Here is a 22,768-nt window from a genome sequence, read left to right as displayed (position 1 = left end):
ACGAGGCCTTCTGGCATATTCGGAGGCGGACAGGGCGGAGGTTTTCGCCGACACCCTAGAGAACCAATTTACTCCAAACCCCCCTCCCACCACGACCACACAACCGAGATAGAGTCCTTCCTCGTAGATTATTTAGCACAGTTGGAGGACACCCCACTAGAAATAGACCAAGTCACTTAGGTGGAGGTTTCCGCTGCAATTAAAGCCACACGCCCCGACAAGGCTCCTGGTGTTGACGGGATCGGTGCCCGCGCATTCCGGAATGTTCCACCCGCTCTTATAGCGACCATAACCACAATATTCACGTCAGTTTTGTACGTTTGATATTTTCCAAATTGCTGGAAAACTGCAAAGGTGGTATGCCTACCCAAACCTGGGAAAAGTCTGCTTTTTCCCCAGAATTACAGGCCGATTTCCTTATTACCAATGTTGTCAAAGCTATTCGAAAGGATTTTCCTGGAGAGACTTAGGCGACATTTGGGAAAAGGAGTACGGCCTGAGCAATTTGTGTTCAGGGAGGGCCACTCAACGACCCTCCAACTGGTTAAAATAATCGACAGTCTTGTCGGAGGCTTAAATAGAAAAGCGGTAACTGCAACTGTTTTTCTAGATGTTGCTAAAGCCTTTGACAAAGTTTGGCATAGCGGCTTGCTGTATAAACTCGCACATACGACGATTCCCTGTCTCTATGTCAGATTGATACGGTCTTATTTACTAGACCGACAATTTGTTGTACGCGTAGGGGGGACAATCTCCTCCACCAGAGGTGTAGCCGCTGGAGTCCCCCAAGGAGCAGTGCTCTCGCCATTCTTGTACGTCAACGATATGCCTCTGTCGGAAGGAATCAATACAGCTCTATACGCAGACGACACGGCGTATTATTATGAATCCGGAAGTGTAGATTACGCGATCGAGAGACTCCAACGGCAATTGGATGTATTAGAGCCGTGGCTCGATATGTGGAGAATCAAGGTCAACTGTGAAAAATCACATACAAGACACGTGCTCCAGCCAGGCAGCTGGAAATCTCAGGAGAAAAAATCCCTTTTGGGAAAACAGTCAAGTATCTGGGAGTAGTCCTGGATAAACGGCTTACCTTAGCAGAACATGTTAAATATGTGACCCAAAGGGCAAAGGCCGTCAGGGCCTCACTATACCCAGTGCTGAACAGTGCTAGCCCATATCCACTGGTGACCAAATCGCTCATTTTTCGGCTATACGTCCTGCCGATTCTAACATGCTTACCCGCCATGGGTAGCTTTGTTGAACTCCACGCTTCAAAAGAAATAAGAAGCCGTCCAAAACATAGCGTTGCGGACGATATTTGGAGCACCTTGGTTCGTCAGAAACGTCACTCTTCGCTACGATGCGGGACTACACACCGTATCCGAGGTGGGGGTTGGCGCAGGCACGTAGACTGTTCGGGAGAGCGGCAGTGTCCGAACACGGCCATCTCCGGGACATTTGCTGAGAGGACCGTACTCCACAGGGCCTCATGCTTATTAAACAAACCACCGTGAAGAGGCGGTACGAGATTAAAAAATGACAAACCAGGCTTAGGAGCCTCTATATCGCGTAACCTATAAATGGAACCGCGCGAATATTCCGGCCGCGAAAGTGACCGTTTTTACAATTAAATTTTGTTAAAAACTATAAAAACCTAAACAACACCCCACGCCGTCCCACGAAGAGACTACAATCTCATTTAGTCAGCATATGTGACTCCCTCCGGAGAACATAAGCATTTCCCTCAAAATAACTAGGGCTGCAGTAGGCGCATTTTTGCTAGCCCATAGGTGCTGGTACCGAAAGGACTTCAGTGGATGGAATGAAGGGGAATCACGCCAGGATTACTAGGCTCAAAAGCTTAGCCTCCCACGGTCAGAACCACTAAATAAATTTCATGCTGGTCCATACGGATAGGAATGCAAATTACCAAATCCATCCATAAATAACACTTAAAATTTATAACCGCCACTAAATAACTGATGAAACTCGCCCGATAATAGAAAGATACAGCAGCAAGGGACATTATCCAGGCTCTGCGATCTGTAGGGAAAAATATTGAATCTCCTACCATTCTTGCATTCCGTTCCTTAACTTTTTCCTCAGTCTCTTCTTCGCACATTTCAATTTCTACTTTTCTTCTTTCTTCCCATATTTCCTAACTTGCTGTGTGTTCAGCTACAGTTTTTTTTTTCTTTTAATGTATCTGATTGGATCTCAAATACTGGGTCTTTTTTTCCTCTTATAATCTTGTTGCGGCTTCTCAATCTAATATACTGCCAATCATGTATGTGTGTCTTACATACTGTAGCTATCTTGTCCTTAACTTTAAACGTAACATTTATTCAATTAATTTCCTAAACCTAATATTTCCTAATCTATGGACATGACTCAGAAATCATTCTTTATAAATGGACATCTTCAGAGTCATGCCCTCACATCCACGGACAATTTTCTTTCTTCTTTAGATCCTGATGTTTTATTTTTTAACCAGGATCTCTTTAATAAATATTCTAAACTTACTATATGCTACCCTATCACTACATATATCCTCTAACCTAAATCTTACATCTATTTCATGAAATTGCCGCATACCTCTCTTCTTCATATGTTACAAGGGTCCACAACCCTTGTGGACTCTTGTAACATATGAAGAAGAGAGGTATGCGGCATAATTTTCTTCAATGTATGTCCACATACAAGGAGCACATGTTCGACAGTCTCTTCTACTCCACAGACAACACAGTGTGGACATGGCAGCAGTCCAAACCTATTCAGTTTATTATTAAAATTCCTGTGTCCTGATAATGCCTGCGTTGTGTACTGATCCACGTGAGCCACTTCCTTCTGCATCTTTCTGGATATTTGGGAGAATTGTGTATGTATCTCTTCCTTTCACTGAGTTTTTCCTTCTATCTTGCCACTCAATGAAATCCTCTTCTATTATCTTTCCCTCACTTTGCTGCAGCAATTTTTAATTTTTACACGTATTTGATTTCCTTAACTGTGTGATCTTCTTTTGTTCTCTAGCTGTTGATATTAAGTGGGTTTACACCAGAAATATCACATCACTCGAGATAGTGCAATGTTCTCTAATTATCTCTAGGATTAATATTATCGTGTAATGTCCTCTAATTACTATCTCTAGGAGTAATCTTTACGCACTCAGTGGGATCTTCCTAAAACCTGAGCTTGCCCTGAGTGCCCATATTGACACTCCACACAACATTATTTGGGAAATCCAGTCCCCATTTGTAATTAACAACACTTCTTACTTTATTAAATGCATTGAACGCTTTTTTTCTGGCATGTGACAGATGTTCCTTGTATTGCCTTCTTTCATCAGTCACAACATCCAAATGTCTGGGTTTTGGTATGCTAAATATTTCTCCCTTCAACTTTCAACAATGGTTTTTTCTGCAGGATACCTTTGAGCATCATCATTGTCATTTTTTCAGCAGTAAAAACCATTTTGCGCTTCTCACTCCGTTTCCTCAATATTTCCACTGCTTTTCTGGTTCACTCTTCCAATTGTATCCTGGAATCAATGTGTCTGATATATGAGCACCACTCATATGTCTAGTCAGAGTTACTTTTTTATGCAGTCGGTCTGTCTAAATATCACCTATATTTGGCGGGCTTGGCATGCAGATATGCAGTAGTATATTTTACTCATTGAAAATGATGAGGGAAACCACTTCACTTCTAATTTTTTCTTGCTTGCTATTCCTAATTACTGCTACGCTGAACTCAGCTGTCTAATGACTCGTGTTAGGTTGTCCATAATCATTTGGATATAGCACCTAACTTACCTATTTATATATATACATACATTCATGGATCAGTATATATATTGTTTTAAAATAAATTAAGAATATCATGCCCTATGTTATGTAAGTCCAATGCGATATTACATTATCATAATAAATTTCTAGATCTTATAAAAATCAGATAACATGGACTAGATTTAAAGAATTTTTCCACCAAGATTTGTAAAATCTTTTTTACAAATCTTGGTCAAGTCAAAAGTCTGGAAACTACCAAACTTTGCCAGTTGAATCTCAAAAGTTACAGCTGCTTGTAATGCATTTACACATGTTATTGTTCTACCATTCATTTTTTTGTTTGTTTATAACTCTACAACTCTCAGTGGGATCTTTTTGTATCTATTATCAGTAAGTAAGATTTCTGTCAGTACTTCCCAATCTTATCATTCAGTCATGTTAGCAAATTCTGGAAATTGATGCTGTTAATATTCTTTAATAAAATTTGAATGTTTTTGTCATTATATAAGTAATTAATACTTGCTTTATTTCCTTTTTTAAACATTCTGATTTTTCATATGTAGATATCTATTTTTCATTTTTATTTTGAATTATGGATTTTTACTTCTTTTGGGCAATTTTCTTTAATGTGTATGAAGTTCTTTAAAACCCTTTATTATTATTTTTGTTTGACATCAGCTGTAGCTAAAAAATTATTATTTTTTTTTATATACATATAAAATATGTAATATATATATATTTTTTTTTTTTTTTTTTTGAGAAATATAAATATTTTTACTTTTTATATAGTTCAGAATTTTATCTGTTGATTGTGTTTGGGTGGTAATTTTTCAATTTTGTCAGTTTGTTGAGGATTTTTCAACATATGTAAAGTTTTTTTTTGTATGAAATTTTTTGTGTAGAGGTTACACCACAAAGAGATAGAGAGTAGAGATGTAATATTCAGTGGGTATATGAAAAAATAAATTAGAAAGTGTTGTCTAGCAATTTATCAGGGAGAGTCAGTAATATTTGCCCTACTTTTTAGGAAACAGAATATCTTTTATAAAAGGAAATGAGAAAAATAGTGTTTGTAAGAATGTTTAATTAAATTTGTTTATAAGGTCATAGCTTTTATAGCTTTCTTACTTTTAAGTATATTCTGAAATCTTATTAAAACAATATTAAATCACTCTTTATATTAATTAACTTCATTTAAGTATTTGAACCATGCTAGAAATTTATTATCTGATATTTTCTTGGAAACATCAATTCATGTTGTCAAAACGTTATAGAAGTACTGCATTATAACACTTTCATTATAGGTAAACTATCTGTTAGTGATGATCAGCAAAAAAATCATCTAATTTTGACAAATGCATAAAGATGAATGAACTTAAATTAACCTTTTTACCCAAGTTAGTAAATGTTAAATTTTTTCTTACTGAGATTTGATATATCATGTAGGAATAAGTAAATAATCATTGCTATTTACTTACAGATTACATATACTGGCGGCCGATTCATCTAATGTTTAATTATTTTAAATATAAAATGCCAGCACTTCATTATACCTTACATTTAATAAATTGTATTTATTAAATATTAAAATGCGTATTTAGTATCAACTAATATATATCAACGTTGTAACAGTTTTCATGGAAATGAGGAAAAATAACATCATTAGTGGAAAAATGTTACATTAGATGTTTATTGGCTTCATAAATTGTAGAATGTAATTTTACCTTTTTTTATACTTTTTAACATTTTAGATGGGAAAATATTGTGAAAGCAGTCCTTTATTTTAGCCAAACTGGAAAAATTTTAATATTTACAAACTTTTAATTTATACGTGTAGAATCTTTTGTTATTTACTGTATGTCTGATTTTACTGATGTACTATTTTTTCACAGCCCATCAATAATTTTCTCCAACTTTTAGTCATTATTTTCATTTAAGAATGAGTTTAAGTATTATGTGTGAGGTTAGATTGCTCAAGTTCTCAAGGTATCCCTGATTAGACTGAAAATGCCACTTAAATGTCCATGAATTCTTAATGCTAAATAAACAAACTTCATGATTAAAAAAGACCAATGAATTAATTTTGGAAATGAAAGTAAATAATCACTATCTTTGAATAAAGTGCTAATTTACTTGTGCTTAGTTTAATAAAATATGTTTGATAGTTAATGTTGTTGTAAACAGAATGTTGCAAAGATGGTAATGCTAAAGGTGGGTTCTATTTTAAAAGTTAGTCTATGAATGAAAAATTCTGATTTTTATATATGAAAAAAAATTAATTATAAACCTCATCATTTTTTTATAAATATATACTGATATAATAAAAATAGAAAAAACAATCTCAATAAATGCTATTATTTTTAATTTAATAAGAACTAAAATGCCATGATATTAAACTGTCAAAACAATAAACAGTTGAAAAATTACTCTGCGCTATTCAAAATTAGTATTGATGTACATTAATTTTTTAAGTGCATTAAAAATACTCATACTTTTATTGTTTTGTGCTGCAAGTTTAACCTTTAGTATGCGGCATTGTTAGTTAAGCATAGTATACAGTGCTATTTAACTATTCTGTACAATTTCTAAGGTTTAACTGTGCTATTAACTGTAAACAACTTTTAAGCATTTCCTCTAATAAAATAGAGCCTAAAATTTTATAAAAGTCTGTAACCATGTTGATTGTTCTTCGATTAAATGGGTGATTGACAAAACTGTGTAATGAGATTTACATACTCAAGTTGCATATTGTTAGAATTTACGGAGTTTATAAGGTAACCTTTTACTTTTATAGAGTACATTCTATTGCCTAAATTTAAATTTTGTCACTTGTTAGATATAACCAGTCGAGACTTATGGAGGACTTTACTAAAAATATTCAGCTATCATTAACTACTGTAATACTCATAAGTGATGAGAAGAGACAGAAAATTATTACGGAGCTCTATTTCAGAACATGGGGTAAGCTTTAATTTTATATCTAATTATTTTTATTTGGAAACTATTATTTACAATTTTAAGCTGGATTCCTGAATGTTAGGTTAATGAAAGATATCCTTTATATTAAATTTTAAGAAAACATGCAAAGAAGGGTTATATATTTTATAACCTTTCTAGAGGGTTAAGTATGAATTAGAAAAATATTTTACTTAATAGAAATAAAATAGCATTAGTAAATTTAAAACCATTGTTTTGTACTACTTAACTGATGTTGGTTAACGAAAATTGATAGTTTATTTATACATGGCAATTGCAGCATAAAATTGTCTGTATTATTTTATGGTTAAAAATTTTATGTGAACACAAATTTATGATTTAAGTTTTAATTTTATTTCTATTCTAGCAGTATGACCTAAGGCATGCTTTCACATGGATTTTAACAAGAATGATAAGCTGAATGGGATTATATGTAAAATTGCCTTACTTTTGCCAAGAATTGAATCTGAAACTAACTGTTCTAGAAGCCAGCATGCCAACCAGTACAACTTCTGGCTGGCCATTTTTTATATCATTTAAATATAAAAACCATAAAAATTAATTTTACTGATTTTTAAAGAACTGGTGGCTTATGAATGAGAAAAAAGTTTTAGTTAATGCAAATGAAATAACTTTAGTAATTTTGAAACCGCTGTATTGTACTACTTAACTGGTCTTGTTTAATGAAAATTTACAACTGTAGTTAAATTATTATTATTATTATCAGCTTAGAGTTCTGCAGGGTCTCTCTTCTATTACTTCACCTGTAGATCAAATACGCATTATATTTTTTTGGACATTGGAATTACCTATTGATAATGATGGTGGAAGAGGTGTTGATTTTTTAGGTCCTTTAATTCACAGCACTAAGATTTTCCCTTAAAATTTAGCAGATCATGCAAACCCGTATTTGACTCAAGCTCTTGATTAAGATTGATTAACCTCATGTTTGCTATTAAAATTGTTATTCCTCATGATCTCATATATATGAGATTATGATCTCATATTAGTATATGTGAATATAAGATCTCATTATCTTATTTTAGATTTGTTCCCAAATATATTTAATCTTTTGATTACGAATGATTTCCCTTGGTAAAAATTCTTCTCCTTCAGACTGGTAGAGCAAAAATTTATATTGATAAAGAACGTAATTAGTAGCTATGGATTTTTTTTTTGTTTGACCTGTTTATTTTTACATAATTAATAAGATTTTGGAGCCCTAGTCATTAGATTTGTCTACAGGTGATGAGAAGGGGACAAGTGTAAAATGAGGATATGCATTCTTTTTGCACTGGAATATTCATAGTTCTTTGGAGATAAATGTAATAACATGTCTAGAATGAGGCTATCTCTCAAAAGGAAAAAGAAAGAGAATTTATTGCTTATGTCAACTTTGTTAATAGTTGAATAAAAATTAAAAAAATATGTAGAAAATAATACGAGGGTCATTAAAATATAAACCGGAATTTGTTTACATATCTTTATTGATTACATCTTTTCATAATTATTTGATTATATCTTTATTAGATAAAATTACAAATAAATTACCTTATTTTTCTTCCTAGTTTCCTTCAACAGAAAATCATTTTCTCCACAGGTAGCTTTCTAATCCCCTCATAAAAAAAAAAACAAGATGGCCCAACAACCAGTTGCACATATAATTGACTGCAGAATTGTCTTTGAATCTTTCCTCTTCTAAAACTTCTTTCAGCAAACCAAACATGTGGAAATCATATGATGACAAGTGTGAACTGTATGATGGCTGTTCAAAAGGCGTCCAATGAATTTTAGCAAGTTTATCCTGAGTCTGAGCTGCTGTATGTGGCTGTGCATTGTTGTGGCATAGGACATTGTGAAGTGGTTGCTGGCATCATTTCTTGTGATAAGTAGCTCTGACGTCATCCAACGCTGCATTTACCATCCTTCATTCCTGCAGGGAATCAATGAACAGCACCTTTTGAGTCCCAAAACACAGTTCCCAGAATCTCCAGCTGACGAGCATTTTTTGGCCTTGATCTATGGCCTCTCCCCATTTTTCCACCACTCCATATTTGCTCTCTTGCTTTCTGGGGTGTAGTGATGGATCTACGTTTCATTGCAGGACACAATACGTTCCAAAAATTCCTCTTCTTCTTTCTCAAAGTGATTCAGAAGCCGCTGACAGATGTCTTTCTGATCATTTCTTCCACAAGGTCATGAACAGTCTGAATGTTGTTGAATAGTGATGCTAGTCTACAGATAGACATTCATGACTTTCCTTTTCCACTGCATCATGGCCCCTTGAAAATATTTTGGCCCGATCAAACACTTGAGTTTTTGACAGGAAAGCATCTCTGAACTGTGCCTGGAGTTAAGTCAAAATTTTGGAGGATTTAACACCTTCAATGGTGAGAAATTTAATTATAATTCATTGTGCAATAGACAATGGTACCTCCTGCTCAGACATTCTGTTACAGATGTGGGGACATGACCTACAGGTGCAGGTGGCCAGTTGCTCTCCTCCATACATAACAAACTAATTACCTGCATTACATTCACTGCTTTTCCTTAGTCCAGGTGGCAAAATTCCAGTTTATATTTGAATGACCCTTGTAAATGTTTAATAAAATTAAAGCTCTATACTCTTGAAAAGGAAATTTATTGTATTACTATCTACTCAATAGGAAGAGAGAAAGAGGAACCTCTTAATATTCTCTTAGGTTTTAAATGAAGTTAATTTTAATAGAAAAAAATAGAGATCATTTTTATAAAGATACATTATATTACCTAAATACAAGGTCTATCTGGAAAGTAATGTCACAAAGTCTACAAGTATGAAAAAAAAAACTTTTTACATAATAATAAGAATAATACCTGTACATTAGAATTCTTCAAAATATTGTCCTCCTGTATCCATACATCTTTGCCAGCGGGATATCCAATCTATAAAGGCATCCTGGAAGGCCTGTTCAGGAAGTGCATTTAAAGGCATTTCACAAACTGCTTTCAGATTGTCAATTGTTCTGTAACGATGTCCTTTCAAGGGGAATTACAAACAAGTAAACAAAAAGAAGTCTGGCAGAGCCAAGTCAGAACTATACAAGGCAGGGTGGCTGCGGCAGCGTTACTACATTAAATTTGGGCAGGCAGTTGGTGACGGTGAAGGCAGTGTGAGCTGGTGTGTTGTCATGGTGAAGTTTCCAATTGCCATTGATATCTGGTCTGACGCGCTGGATTCTTGTTCTCAGTCTCTTAAGGACTTCCATGTAAAATTTAGAGTTAACGGTTTTTCCTGGGAGGTACAAACTCATGGTGGACAATCCCCCTGATGTCAAAAAACACTATGAGCATGGTCTTGATCTTTGATTTGCTCATTCGAGCCTTCTTGAGTGATGCCAAGGTGTGCTACTTGGCACTTTGCCTCTTCGTTTCGGGTTCATACTGGAATATCTACATTTCATCACCTGTGATGACATTTTCCAAAAAGTGAGGATCGTTTTCACACATTTCCAAAACATCTTGAGAAATTTCCAGTCGGCAAGATTTTTGGTCGTCAATCAAAATTCTTGGGGACAAGCTTTGCACACACTTTTCTCATGTGCAAATTCTTAGTCACAATCTCATGGACGATACTTTTGAAATATTTAACATGTTGGCCATTCAAAAGTTCTTTCATACGTGCCACATTTTCATCATTTGAGGAGGTTGACAGGTGTGCAACACGGGCTTCATGATCTTCTCACGGCCTTCCAAAAACACCTTGTGCCATCTGTAGGCTTGCCTTTGTGAGAAACCCTCATCCCCGAGGTCCTGTTGAACCATTGGAAAAGTTTCCACTACAGACTTGCTGACTTTCACACCAAACTTGATCGCTTATCTTTGTTCCAGTGAGTGCTGCATCATGACTTGTACAAGAGACAAAACAGAGGTTTACGAAACTGCCCATCTTTCACCTCCAAGAGCTTGGAGACAACTGAGCAAATACTTGCTCGGTAGTTGACTTGCACCACTATCAGTCCCGGCAGATGAGAGTGCACTGCAATGTACAGTTGCTTCTCAATAAAAGCATGACATTACTTTCTGGACAGACCTTGTATGTTATATAAAATGTTTGTATTCATGTCATTGCAAGCAATTTTTAAATTTTCAGTTTAAAACTGTGAAGTAATTACCATAAAGAGTAAATTGAATAATTATCTTTTAACTACATTAAATAATTGATGTCTTCTTGAAACATAATTATTGATAGTCGTTCAGTTATTCAAAAATATTTTAAAATAGAATAATATCCATCAATTTCATAAAAAACATGTACACATTTTTATTATACATTCTCAGCCACTAAATGAGAAATGTAGCTAGCATTTTCTAAACAGTAAAATTAAGTTGTTTGTTAATAAAGTTTGTTGACAGCTGATATTTAGAATATTAAACATGTTTGGTTCTAGTATTAACTTGGTATATTAAACAATATGTGATATAAATTGTTTAATTCTTATTAATGGAAGCCACATCATAGATGATGTGAAACAGTGTAGTTAAAATATGTACACAAATATAGATTTGATTGCATAATTATTTCTTGTTTATTCTCACCGATAAAAAATATAATGGAATAAAACATAAAATTATACAACTTACAGCAGCGTTTCACAACCTTTCAGTATTTGAGACCCAATATTCAGTAATCATTTTCATCGCACTCCCCCCTCATTCAATAATAATGTATTTTGAGTATTTTGACGCTAAAGCTACATTAAGACCTTAATTACAAACGTTACAATTAAAATTAATCTATGTTACCAAGAACAAGTAAATTTATTGATATTTGGCAACACTGATCTGCTGCATTGACAAAACCAGAATCGATGTCTCTTTATTGCTCTCTGTCTTACATCCACTATATTGGACATTCTCATGACTTCATGAGAAGTTCCTATTTGTCTCAACCATTCTGGATAGTCTGTGCGACCATCTGCACAACATATATAAATGCTGCACCTCATTCAATTGCAGCCAGTCTCAGTCTAATTGATCCTTCTATTCCTATCAGTTCTATTGTGAATGTGTATGTTGTAATTTGCGTGTTAATTGCAATTCACAGTATTAAATGTTTATGTCAGTAGATTTATACAGAATCATGGATAAATTTTTAAGCGGGTGTAAGTGAGCATAAAATAATAGAGAAGCATCAACAAGTGTACAGACGAGCGTGGTTCTGAAAATAAAATCAAGAAAATATTTTCAAGAATACTTAAATTTTGGGTTTATCAGTAGTGAAGTAAATGAAGAAGAAAGGCCCCTGTGTGTCATTTGGTCAAAAAGTTTGTCAGCAGACAGCATGAAACTTAATAAATTTAAACAACATTTGGAAACACTTCACAATGAGTATGTTAACAAACCTTGAGAATTCTTCAAATTAAAATCATATGAAAAACAAACATAATTTTTAAAAAAAGCTTTGTGAATGAAAAAGCTTTATATGTCTCTTACAAAGTTTCATATAAAATAGTCAGATGTAGAAAAGCCTCATACCGATGGTGAAGAGCTTATTTTGGCAGCTGCAATTGAGATTGTAGAAACTATATTTGGAGATAATTTTGCCAAACAACTGTAGTCCATATCTCTAACAAATGATATGGTTGACCATTGGGTTGTTGATATAGCTGAAGATTTACAGCATCAGCTTTTTGGGAAGTTGCATGACAAATTGCTTTCAATTCAGCTTGATGAGGTAACAGATAGCAATAAAGATGCTCATTTCATTGCCTATGTTCGATTTTGTGATGGTGTGTTAACAGTAGAAGAACTGCTTTTCTGTAAATCAATAGAACTCAAAGCAACTGCATTCGCATTATTTGCTATCTTAAATGATTTTATAAATGAGACAAACATAGAGTGGAAAAATTGCATTGGAATATGCACCGGTGGTGCTCATTCAGTGTCTGGAAGATACCAAAGTATACAAGCACTTGTGAAACAAAAATCTCTACTATGTGTCTGGACAGATTACATGATCCACAGAGAAGCTCTGGCTTCCAAAGAAATGAGTCCTGTTCTGAATATTGTGCTAATGACGCTTGTAACTGTAGTATATTATATAAAAATGAGACATCTCAAAAATCTTTTCTGTACTTTGTAAAGATATGGATGCAGTATATACAGCATTACTATTTTATTGTGAGGCAAGATGGTTCACGTAGAAAATTTCTGCAATGTATTTCTGAATTAAGAGATGAAATTGCCATTTTTCTAGAAGAGGAAAACCGATCGGAAGCCGAGAAGTTTTGAGATTGTTTATTTGTGATGGAATTGAGCTACTTGGTTGATATATTTGAGAAATTAAAACCTTGAATCTTCAGCTCCAAGGAGCAAATACACATGTGTTGGATACAAGTGATAAAGGTAATGCCTTTTGTACAAAACTGGAATTGTAGAGCAGAGATTTAAAGCAAAAAAACCTAGAAATGTTTGCAAATGTAGATGAATGTGTTAAGTCTTACAAGGCTAAGAACGAAATGTGGAAGTTGTTTTTGTAACCATTGAAAATCATTTAGCCATGCTGGCAAAGAATTTAAAAAAGTATTTTCTTGCTGACGACAACTTGGTAGCAAGTTACGAGTGGGTTAGGGATGCGTTTCAGAATACTTCCAAAGGACTCTCAACTGCTGAAGAAGAACTCTTCATGGACTCTTCAAGTCCATGAAGAGTTTTGATTTCGCCACAAGTGGCAAAATCAAAAGAGAGTTTAGTAATAGATCACTCTTTGAATTTTGTGCAGGGGTGGATAATGAGTTTCCTGCACTGAAAACAGGAGCTTTTTGTATATTATTACCATTTTCAACATCCTACCTTTGCAAACCAGATTTTCTGGGGTGGCTGCTCTGAAGACAAAATATAGATTTCAGCTAAATATAGAAAAAGAACTCAGACTGTCTGTTTCTAATATTATACCTTTGAAAAACTTTGCTGTGGAAGACAGGCCCAAGGAAGTCGCTAGTAATTATTAAACTAGTTTTTTTTAGTATTTATAAGTTAATTATAAAATTCATTGTGCACTACCGGTACAATCCTATTTATAAGTGTATTATATCAATGTAAATGTATTTTATTATTTATTATTCAGAATATATTTTGTTTTGCTTTCCTGTTAGTAAATTAATAAACTTTTTTATATTTTCTTTTTGATATGCTTGCACTCTCCACTTGGTGTTATCATGTCCTCCTAGAGGTGTGCGCCCTACAGGTTGAGAAACATTGTCTTGCAGAATGAAGTATTCTGAATGAATAATTTATATATATATTTTTAATTAATATTTAATTGTAACTTTGTACTAAATCATGTAATCATGTACTAAATCATGGTAATGTCAACGCTAACTAGCAAAGGCTAGTTAGTGTTGACATTACCAGTCATCACAGTTTGTGAAAGTAGGCTTAAACTACTTAATTGCAAGATACAACCTAAATTAAGACTGTATAGTAATAATAAGTGAAGTATTCACTAATGTATGTAAAAGATGTTACTTTTATACAGATTTGAGTGTTAAATCATGGATACCGATTGGGTTTCAATTACCCGCACATCTCAGGAATGGTTGACCTGAGACTGTACAGGATTACATTTCATTTATGTTCATGCATATCATCCTCATTCATCCATTGAAGTGATACATTATGGTGGTTCCAGAGGCTAAACAGAAGAAGAAGTATTCACTAACTTAGAAATACATTTACAAATTATAGCTACATAAATTATCACCGTTCAGGTGTAATCATTTTCCATTTTCATCACAAGCAACAATCAATGATCAGCTTCTGCTTAAAATAGCTACAGATGAAGTTTAATTTTGAAATTATAAAATATATTTGTTTATGGCTCTAATATTATATGTTAGTTTTCTTTTGACATGAAGTTCTCAACGTAAATAGTAAATAGTTTTTGTTCACACTAATGAAATTAATATTGGTCTGAATTTGAAAATTGTTTTCAGAATTTTTTGATGTACTAAGTTACAATATTCTGACAAAAATTGTCTTTGACACTGATATATGAATCACATTATATGAATCAAGTTAATATATGAATCACACTGAAAGTCTCAGACAAATTCTATTTCTGTTATACTGCTCATTTTAAACAGTGATTTTGTTTATTTACTATAGGGATAAAATCAACTTTACAACAATTTATATTTTGTTTATTATTTTTTTTTTTTTAGATACTAGTTTGCTGATAAAACTGAAACGAGAGGATTGTTGGACTTATTTGATAGAAACCAATTGTGTAGAGGGATTGCTTGTTTGGTTGGGCATGAAACAGCCACCTCACCAGTTTCCGTGGCCTACTGATTTATTCAACCAGTGGACTATTACACAGGAAATGACAGATTCAGTTCATAATTTAAATTGCACTGAAAGTACAAAGGAGATCCTTTTTAATTCCCTTGCCTTGTAAGAAGTATTTCAGATTAATTTAATTATCTTATTGTGTCTTTTTGTGTTTTTAACAAAAATTGAGTAAAATTCAGCTTATTGATGATGTCTGGAGATAGCTGTCTGGATAAAGCAAAAAGAGAGAATGAGAAAATAATAATTGTTGATATTTTTTTATTGTGCCTTACTCGGGTTAGTAGATATTTAATTGTTTCTTGCTGCTGAGCCTTGAAAGAAACTATAAAATAATTACAAAAATAAATGATCTGATAAATTCATGCCCTAAATAGAAATACAAAAAAAATCTTTTAAATATAAAAAATTATTATTTAAAACGTGTAATTTATTTAATGCACCCAGTTATATTGTTTATCTAGATGAAGGTGCTGGTTGATTGTGTTACTTGATTGAAAGATTAGTTTAGCATGTTCATCTTTATAGTTTTATATTTTTCAAATTATGTATTAGTAATTAATACATTAATACATTAGCGGTATACACTTAAGATTACCAAAATTATTGCAATTAAATATACTTATTTAACATTTAAAATCAGTGTATAGGCTAAATATTATTTTTTATTCATTTGAATTGATGGTAAATAAATTTTAAGTCGATATTATTTAATAAAAATAACAGTGCACATTTTATAATTAGAAACATATTAAATTAGTAGAATATAAGTGTCAATATTAATTGAAATTAATCATATTTTATGTAATACAATTAATGCATAGTGCTTCTGAAAACAGCTATAAGTTTTATATAATAAATAATTAGATGAGGAATATGGAGTAGTATTATAAGATATCTAAAACATTTTTGTGTGACCTTTTGTTTTGAAAATGTGTCTATCTATTTATAAATTCTGTCTGGAAACGAAAGGTCTGTGTCTAGTAACAGCTATTCTACTTCTTTTTGAACTCAGGGTTTAGACTCAGATTCTTTCTGATAAAAGGCAGAGATGCTACCAGCCCACCACAGAAATCGTTATTGGCATTGTCATTAAATTAATATAAGAAAATTTAGTTCATCAAACTGCTGGTTATGTACTTGGCCTTATCAGAAGGCCAAGTATGCTAACCATACAAATTATATACCAAAACTTCACATGTTACTGTAAATATCATTTACATGATTACCAAAAAAACTGATAAAATATTTAATAAAATAAATAATTTGTTGTAACTATAATGGTTGAATGATATTAAATAAAATAATGTAATTAATTTTTTGGAATTTAATATCATTTATTTTTTTTTTAAAAGCAAGTAACTTTATTGACTGCTCTGCTATTAGCCATTAAAAACATCAATAGGATCCAGCAAAACCAACCAGCATATTTAAGTTTTGTGAGCTAAAGGAATTGGTTCCTTTGGCGAAAAACATAGAGGGGATGTACCTTTGACAGTTGTTATTTTACATGTCTTAAAATTCTTCAATCCCTAGTGAGCTACTTCCATAGATATTTTAATTTTTGTGAAACGATGAGATTCTAAGGGTTACAAGCAATTAATTGTAAGACTAATTCATTTTTAATAAATTTTGAGTTGGTTTTGTTCATTTTCTTGCCACTACCATCCTTGATAACCTGCTATATTGTCACAGTATTTTAAAATTGAGTATTCTTTTATTTCATTCTTTATTTTGTGAAATCTTTATAAAGGTACTTACTAATTTTAGGTTCATTATGTCAGTGTTACTATATGGTTAGTCTTATTTAAGAGAATATCTCTATGTTTTATGCATAAAGACAATTTTATTTTGTTATTGTCTTAAGTTTTTTTTTCAGGCAGGGTCTGTTTTGTACAGAGAGCAAGAAAAACCCACAAAAAATATTTAAAAGACTGGCTGCAACAAAGACAATAGTGCCAACTGAAGATATAGTTAAGTGGTGAACTTTGTAATAATTTTCTTAAATTTGCTAGTGATTCAAACTTGGTAGAATATGTAGTTGCTGTTCACAAACAATTACCTTCTTTCTTGTGTTTAAATACTTGGAGAGGTCAGAGGTAAGAAAAACAATATTATTTTTGTTTGAACTATAATTTTAATGAACTTAAAAAGATGTTTATATTTAAATAATGTAGTTTTAATTTTAAACATTCATTTATTTTGGTGGGTTCTCCTGTCCTGACAATTTTGATAAAAAATGGCTAGTCGTTTTTAAATTTTTTCTTTAAAATATTACCATAAGTTTCAATATTAATATTGTTCCAGGAGATGAAGTATTCATTGATATTTTTTCTATTACAGTTGAATTCAAATACATAAATGCTTTATTACCCGTAGCACTACTGTTTTGCAATGATATTGAACAGTGATGTATTCAGCAATGATGAAGGTTATGTTTATTTTTTGGTAGTAAATATTTAAACAGTTAAAACATAAAAAAAAAACAAAAAAAAAACACAAAACTAAGGTTATTGCTTTACTTTTAGTTTGTTGTATACAAATTAAAAAAAAAAAAAACTTTATTAAGTTTGTTTTCTTGATAAATAGATTCAAAGTTTATTTTGTGTAAAATTTTTTTTTTTAATTTTTACAAATATGAGATATAAATTATTTACTCTTTAAATTATACTTATCCATCCAAAAGACATATTTAAATGTGTGCAACTTTTTTTACTAATTAAGACATAATCTGCTGAATGTGCACATTCTTTGTGAAAAAATATTTTAAGCAAACCCATTCTGCATTGGAAAATACATATTAATATACCAGCAGTAAAATCCAACAAGAAAATATATTCAGTTTCGTGTGGGTGGTGTTCATTTATTTCCATTACTTATAGAAACAGTAGTTGTGCCTCAGAAAAAATTGATAAAGACCAAATAGACACAAAATACAACCTTTAATAGCTTTTATTGTGTGTATGGGGGGGGGGGGGGATTGCTTGAAAATTGTTACATGGGGAAATAGCCTCTTATTAATATTTCATGTTGAAAGATAAAACTTACACAAATCATGGATTATGATACATCTAAAGCAAACTTTATTAAAACTGATTTTGGTATTAAGTAATATTATGAGATAAGAAATAAAATTACTTAATATAAATTGTATGAAATGAAATATTAATGAGCTTGTTTTGCATCTTAATTATATTTGTTTTAACGCAAAACACAAGACATAAAAAGACCATGTTAATGAGATGTGTACATAATTTATATAACAGTTATAATTTTCTATTCTATAGTACAATCATTTTTGATTCAAAGTTACTCATTTTTTCAAATATTATTTTTATGCTAATTGTGAAGCTCATCAGATTTTCATAATTAATACGTAGACACCAGATTATATGCATTTGCATATTAAGCCCATTCTCACCAGTTATTGTATATTTTCCTTAAAATCTAGTGATGATGCATATTTTCACTATATTTACAATATTTTTTTGGTAGGATACCTAGTTAATAAATAAAATCTTATGTTGTAGCTAGCCAAACTTATTAGCTGCATGGCTCTTAGAGCACACTTAGCAGCTGCACGTCTATGATTGTGGTAGGATAATATTATTATGAGGCCAAATAAAACACAGACTCATGCAAGACGAAGATGGACGAAACTATTCTGTGTCCCGCACACCTACTGCAGCACTCCTCCCACTAGGCAATTAAATTACACAAGTTATTGTTGATACTCTCATTGCATTAGTTTAGTTTTTTTATTTATTTAAGCAAGGTTTAATGTATACCATACCTCCCAAAAAAAAAGTGCCTCTTCATAGATAGCTGACTATCCTGAAACATTTACATATGACGGAAATGTTTTATATTGTCGAGTTTGCGAGAAAAATATTTCGTGCAGGAAAAAGTTTCAAATAGTTCAGCATGTCAAGACAAGTCTTCTTAGATTGCAAAAGAAAGGCCCACAAGAACAACTTATAAAAGCGGCAAGTAGCAGTGATTTCACTTCCAAAGGTAAACAGAAAAACTACTGTAGCATAGATTTATGTGAAACATTGCTTACAAGTAATATTCCTCTTCACAAACTTACAAATCTTACCTTCAAACATTTTCTGTGAAAATATTGATTGAATCAAAATATACCAGAAGAATCAACATTGCGTAACGATTGCATACCAACAGTTTACCTACATATTCTGAAAGAAATACGCAATGAACTCATGGATAGCATTATTTGGATTTCAGCTGATGAAACTATATCCTATATATAAAACTAGACCCTTCTTCTTTGTGTCTGGTGGCCTACAAAGACCTTGAAAAGACAAATCATTCTATGATCGTTAGATTTGTGAATGAGTGTATTAAAAAAATATTTCCTGAATCTTTTGCAGATGAAAGAGTGTTTATATTTCTCTTAGACGCTGCTTCCTATATGATTATGGCAGCCAAGGCCCTCCAAGTATTTTATCCCAATTTGATTCTTGTGACGTGCTTTGCTCACAGAGTACATCAATTCGCTCAAGAAGTACAATGCATGTTTGGGAATGTAAATAAACTGATTTCATCAACACAGAAAGTGTTCCTTAAGGCACCTGCTTGCAATAAGGCCTATAAAGAAAAACTTCCAAATCAGCCTTTACCTCCTGAACCAGTGGTAACTTGATGGAGAACGTGGATTGAAGCTGTACTGTTTTACAATGAATATTTCATGGCCATCAAAGGTATAGTAAATGACTTTGATAGTGCACAGGCTATGGCAGTTTGTCAGTCCAAGGAAGGATTTAACGATTTTGGTATTAAAAAAAAAAACACAGCTGTGATTAGCATTCATTTTTCCCACATACCAGCCAGTATTAAAAAGCTCGAAACTCAGGTCTGGCGTTGACCGAATCTATTCAGTTAATGAATAAAATCCGCCAAATGAACTCTCATTGCCAGAGGTATTCCCGTGTAAACTTAAAGAGAAATTTGAAAACATTTTGAACAGTAACCCAGGCTTTGATAGTTTTATTAATGGGACGGGTGAACTTTTGCCATAAACAATAAGTGCTAACATAGCACCCAAATTCAAATTCTGCCCAGTTACCTCAGTGGATGTGGAACGATCTTTTTCTACTTATAAAAATATTTTGAGTGATTGAAGACACAATCTTACTACCAAACATTTGAACAGGACCTGATTATTTACATTTACAAAAGCAACAAAATGTTAAATAATTGTTAATTATCGATCTATTATTCAACTACTTACTAATTGTATGCTGATTTTGAAATAAAAAAACAAAAAATTACTATTTTTTTATTTAAATTTGCATATGACACTTTTCATGCATATTTTAAGCATTCTTCAAGTTTAAAACTATCGAGTTTTATGTTGCAAATAATCTGGTCTGGGGTTCGAGAATCCTGTGCATCATTACCATAACCCATCCATGCAAGCGCGAACAAACTACGGCTCCACAGGAGGTTGTCCATCCCCCCTCGTTCTCTGGTCTAATTCTTCACCTAGCAGCTGGAATATTTAGGACTTTCTCAGGCTCTTCTGTCTTTGCATCTGACTTCTTACTCCTAATAAATACGGGTGACCATACGAGAGATGGAATCCCATGTTTCCTCACTGTAAAGGATCTTCTCTATTATATTCTCTGGTATGAGAGTCTGTAATTATGCCTCAAGGGTTTCCAACATAAACAGTGGGACACAACATGTTCCACGTCATCCAAGTCTCCGCAATGTGGACACCTGTTATCCACTCTCTTGAACTTGTGGAGATATTGGCGGAAACAGCCGTGGCTCATCAAGAACTGTGTGAGCTCATAACTGAGCTCACCAAATCCCCTCAGGACCCATGGCCTAAACTCATTGATCAAGCATCTAGTCCACGCACCAGTGGATGCTTCACTCCAATGGACTTGACATCGCTCTAACAAAAGGTCGTACGCCTCACTTTTCTTCTTACCTGAATAACTTTCACATCTCATTTTAGCAAGCAACTTGACTGGTGGCGTTTCTGCTATAACAAAGACTGCCTCAGCCAAGTCAGTCCTGCATGTGGAGGATGCTCTCAGGGTCATATACCTCTGTAAACCCTCCAATGTGCATACATTTCTCTTGAAACTCCGGCTTTTTTCCACACAGGGATCCCATAAAGAATTATAGATGTAATTACATGTACGTATATTTTACACCTGGAAGATTTAGGGCCACCCACATTTGTGAGTAACCTAGTCAGAGAAAATACTATTCTGAGTAACTACTCAGAAAATGAACACCTATAATCGATCCAGAAACCCAAGTATTTTACTTTATTGTCGGGAACTATGGAGTGCCCCTTCACTTCGAAGCACATAGGCCTTACTCTAGCCTCCTTACTTCCCTTTAGCCGTCTTATTGTCCCTGAAGATTGCAAAAAATTCTGATGTTAATGATATTTTAAAACAAACATATAGAAAACCTTTAATGTGTAATAAAGGAGGAAAGTCAGAAACATTTACAATATGAAAAATATTATTCATGATAAATTTTGAATTTTTACATTGAATCGATGTCTGTAAAATAGTAATGTTCAGTGCAGTTAACTTTCTCTACATGTTTAGGATTTATTTTGTTTTAAAAGTAGTCCTGTTTGTTTGAATAGAGGTTGATAAATATTAATATTGAGTATAAATCACATGCACAAGAACACCTTTGTTAAATATTTTCTGTTAACAGCTTAAATTAACAAAAATAGAATATTACATGTATTTTTCAAGATTTGGAGATATAGATCCTTACATTTATAGATTAGCAGAAGTTAATTATACTACAAAACATGTTTGCCATTGTTTGTCATACATGTGTCTAATTGTCCTTATGAAATAAAACCAAAAGATTGATTTATTCCTCTAATTAATGTCTTTCAGTTTCTTCTTAAGTAAAAACTTTGTGGGTATTTTATTTTTTGTTTGTGAATTTTTTTGTTATAATACAAATGGCAAGACTGTTTTAACAGATATAAATTTAATTAATCAATATTTAAGTCACAGAATTATTGTGAAGGTAGAATTATTAATTTTGATTTGTAGTTGCTGTTCTTTGTCTATTAAGTTATCTATACTCAAAAGATTTAAACTAATATTTCTTATTATGAAATTATATATTTTATACATGCATTTAGTAAAACATTCATTATTATAAAATGGAAGTTTTGAATATTATTATTTGCCTTTTATTATTATAATGCATTAATGCTAGCTCTCTTTAGGTTTTCCTTTAATTATTTATTTTTATAATTTGTATTTTTTAGGCATCAGGTAAAGTGGCTAGACCTCGGGCAGCCATTCAGTGATGTTGAGACAACTTGGTGTGTGAAAGATATCCTAAATATTATTGAAAGGACTGTTGATTTTTTAGCTACTGGAAGCTATGATGTTTTTGTTAGAGATCATCCTTTGATTCTGATAGCATCAACTTTAATTCAGAATATGGTTAGTAAATTTTAATTTTTGGATTTTTTGTAATGCATTTCTGTAAGAATAAGAGCTGTGAAATATGATTACATGAATAAAGAGAAGTGGAAAACCAAAATTATATGTACTACTTTATTGGTATAACACTTGAACCATCTTAATATAGTCAGTCTGAATGGGTATAGAATTTTTATAAATACATCTTTTTATTTAAATTCGTCT

The 22,768-nt window shown here is 32.6% G+C and overlaps 1 protein-coding gene across 1 annotated transcript in view; it reads left to right on the top strand.

Annotated features, from left to right (window-relative positions):
- LOC142317413 (uncharacterized) overlaps positions 1–22,563 on the top strand; it is a 68,147-nt gene extending 45,584 nt beyond the window's left edge. The window contains exons 4-7 of the mRNA XM_075353965.1: positions 6,628–6,752; positions 14,972–15,203; positions 16,978–17,197; positions 22,384–22,563. Coding sequence (XP_075210080.1) covers positions 6,628–6,752; positions 14,972–15,203; positions 16,978–17,083 — 463 coding nt within the window. The 3' untranslated portion in view covers positions 17,084–17,197; positions 22,384–22,563. The remainder of the gene's footprint in view (positions 1–6,627; positions 6,753–14,971; positions 15,204–16,977; positions 17,198–22,383) is intronic.
- The last annotated feature ends 205 nt before the right edge of the window (positions 22,564–22,768 follow it).

Source organism: Lycorma delicatula, chromosome 1 (genome assembly GCF_047948215.1).
Source record: "Lycorma delicatula isolate Av1 chromosome 1, ASM4794821v1, whole genome shotgun sequence".
NCBI lineage: Eukaryota > Metazoa > Arthropoda > Insecta > Hemiptera > Fulgoridae > Lycorma > Lycorma delicatula.
Note: the sequence above shows the minus strand (reverse complement) of the source record. Positions and strands in the feature narration are given on the sequence as shown.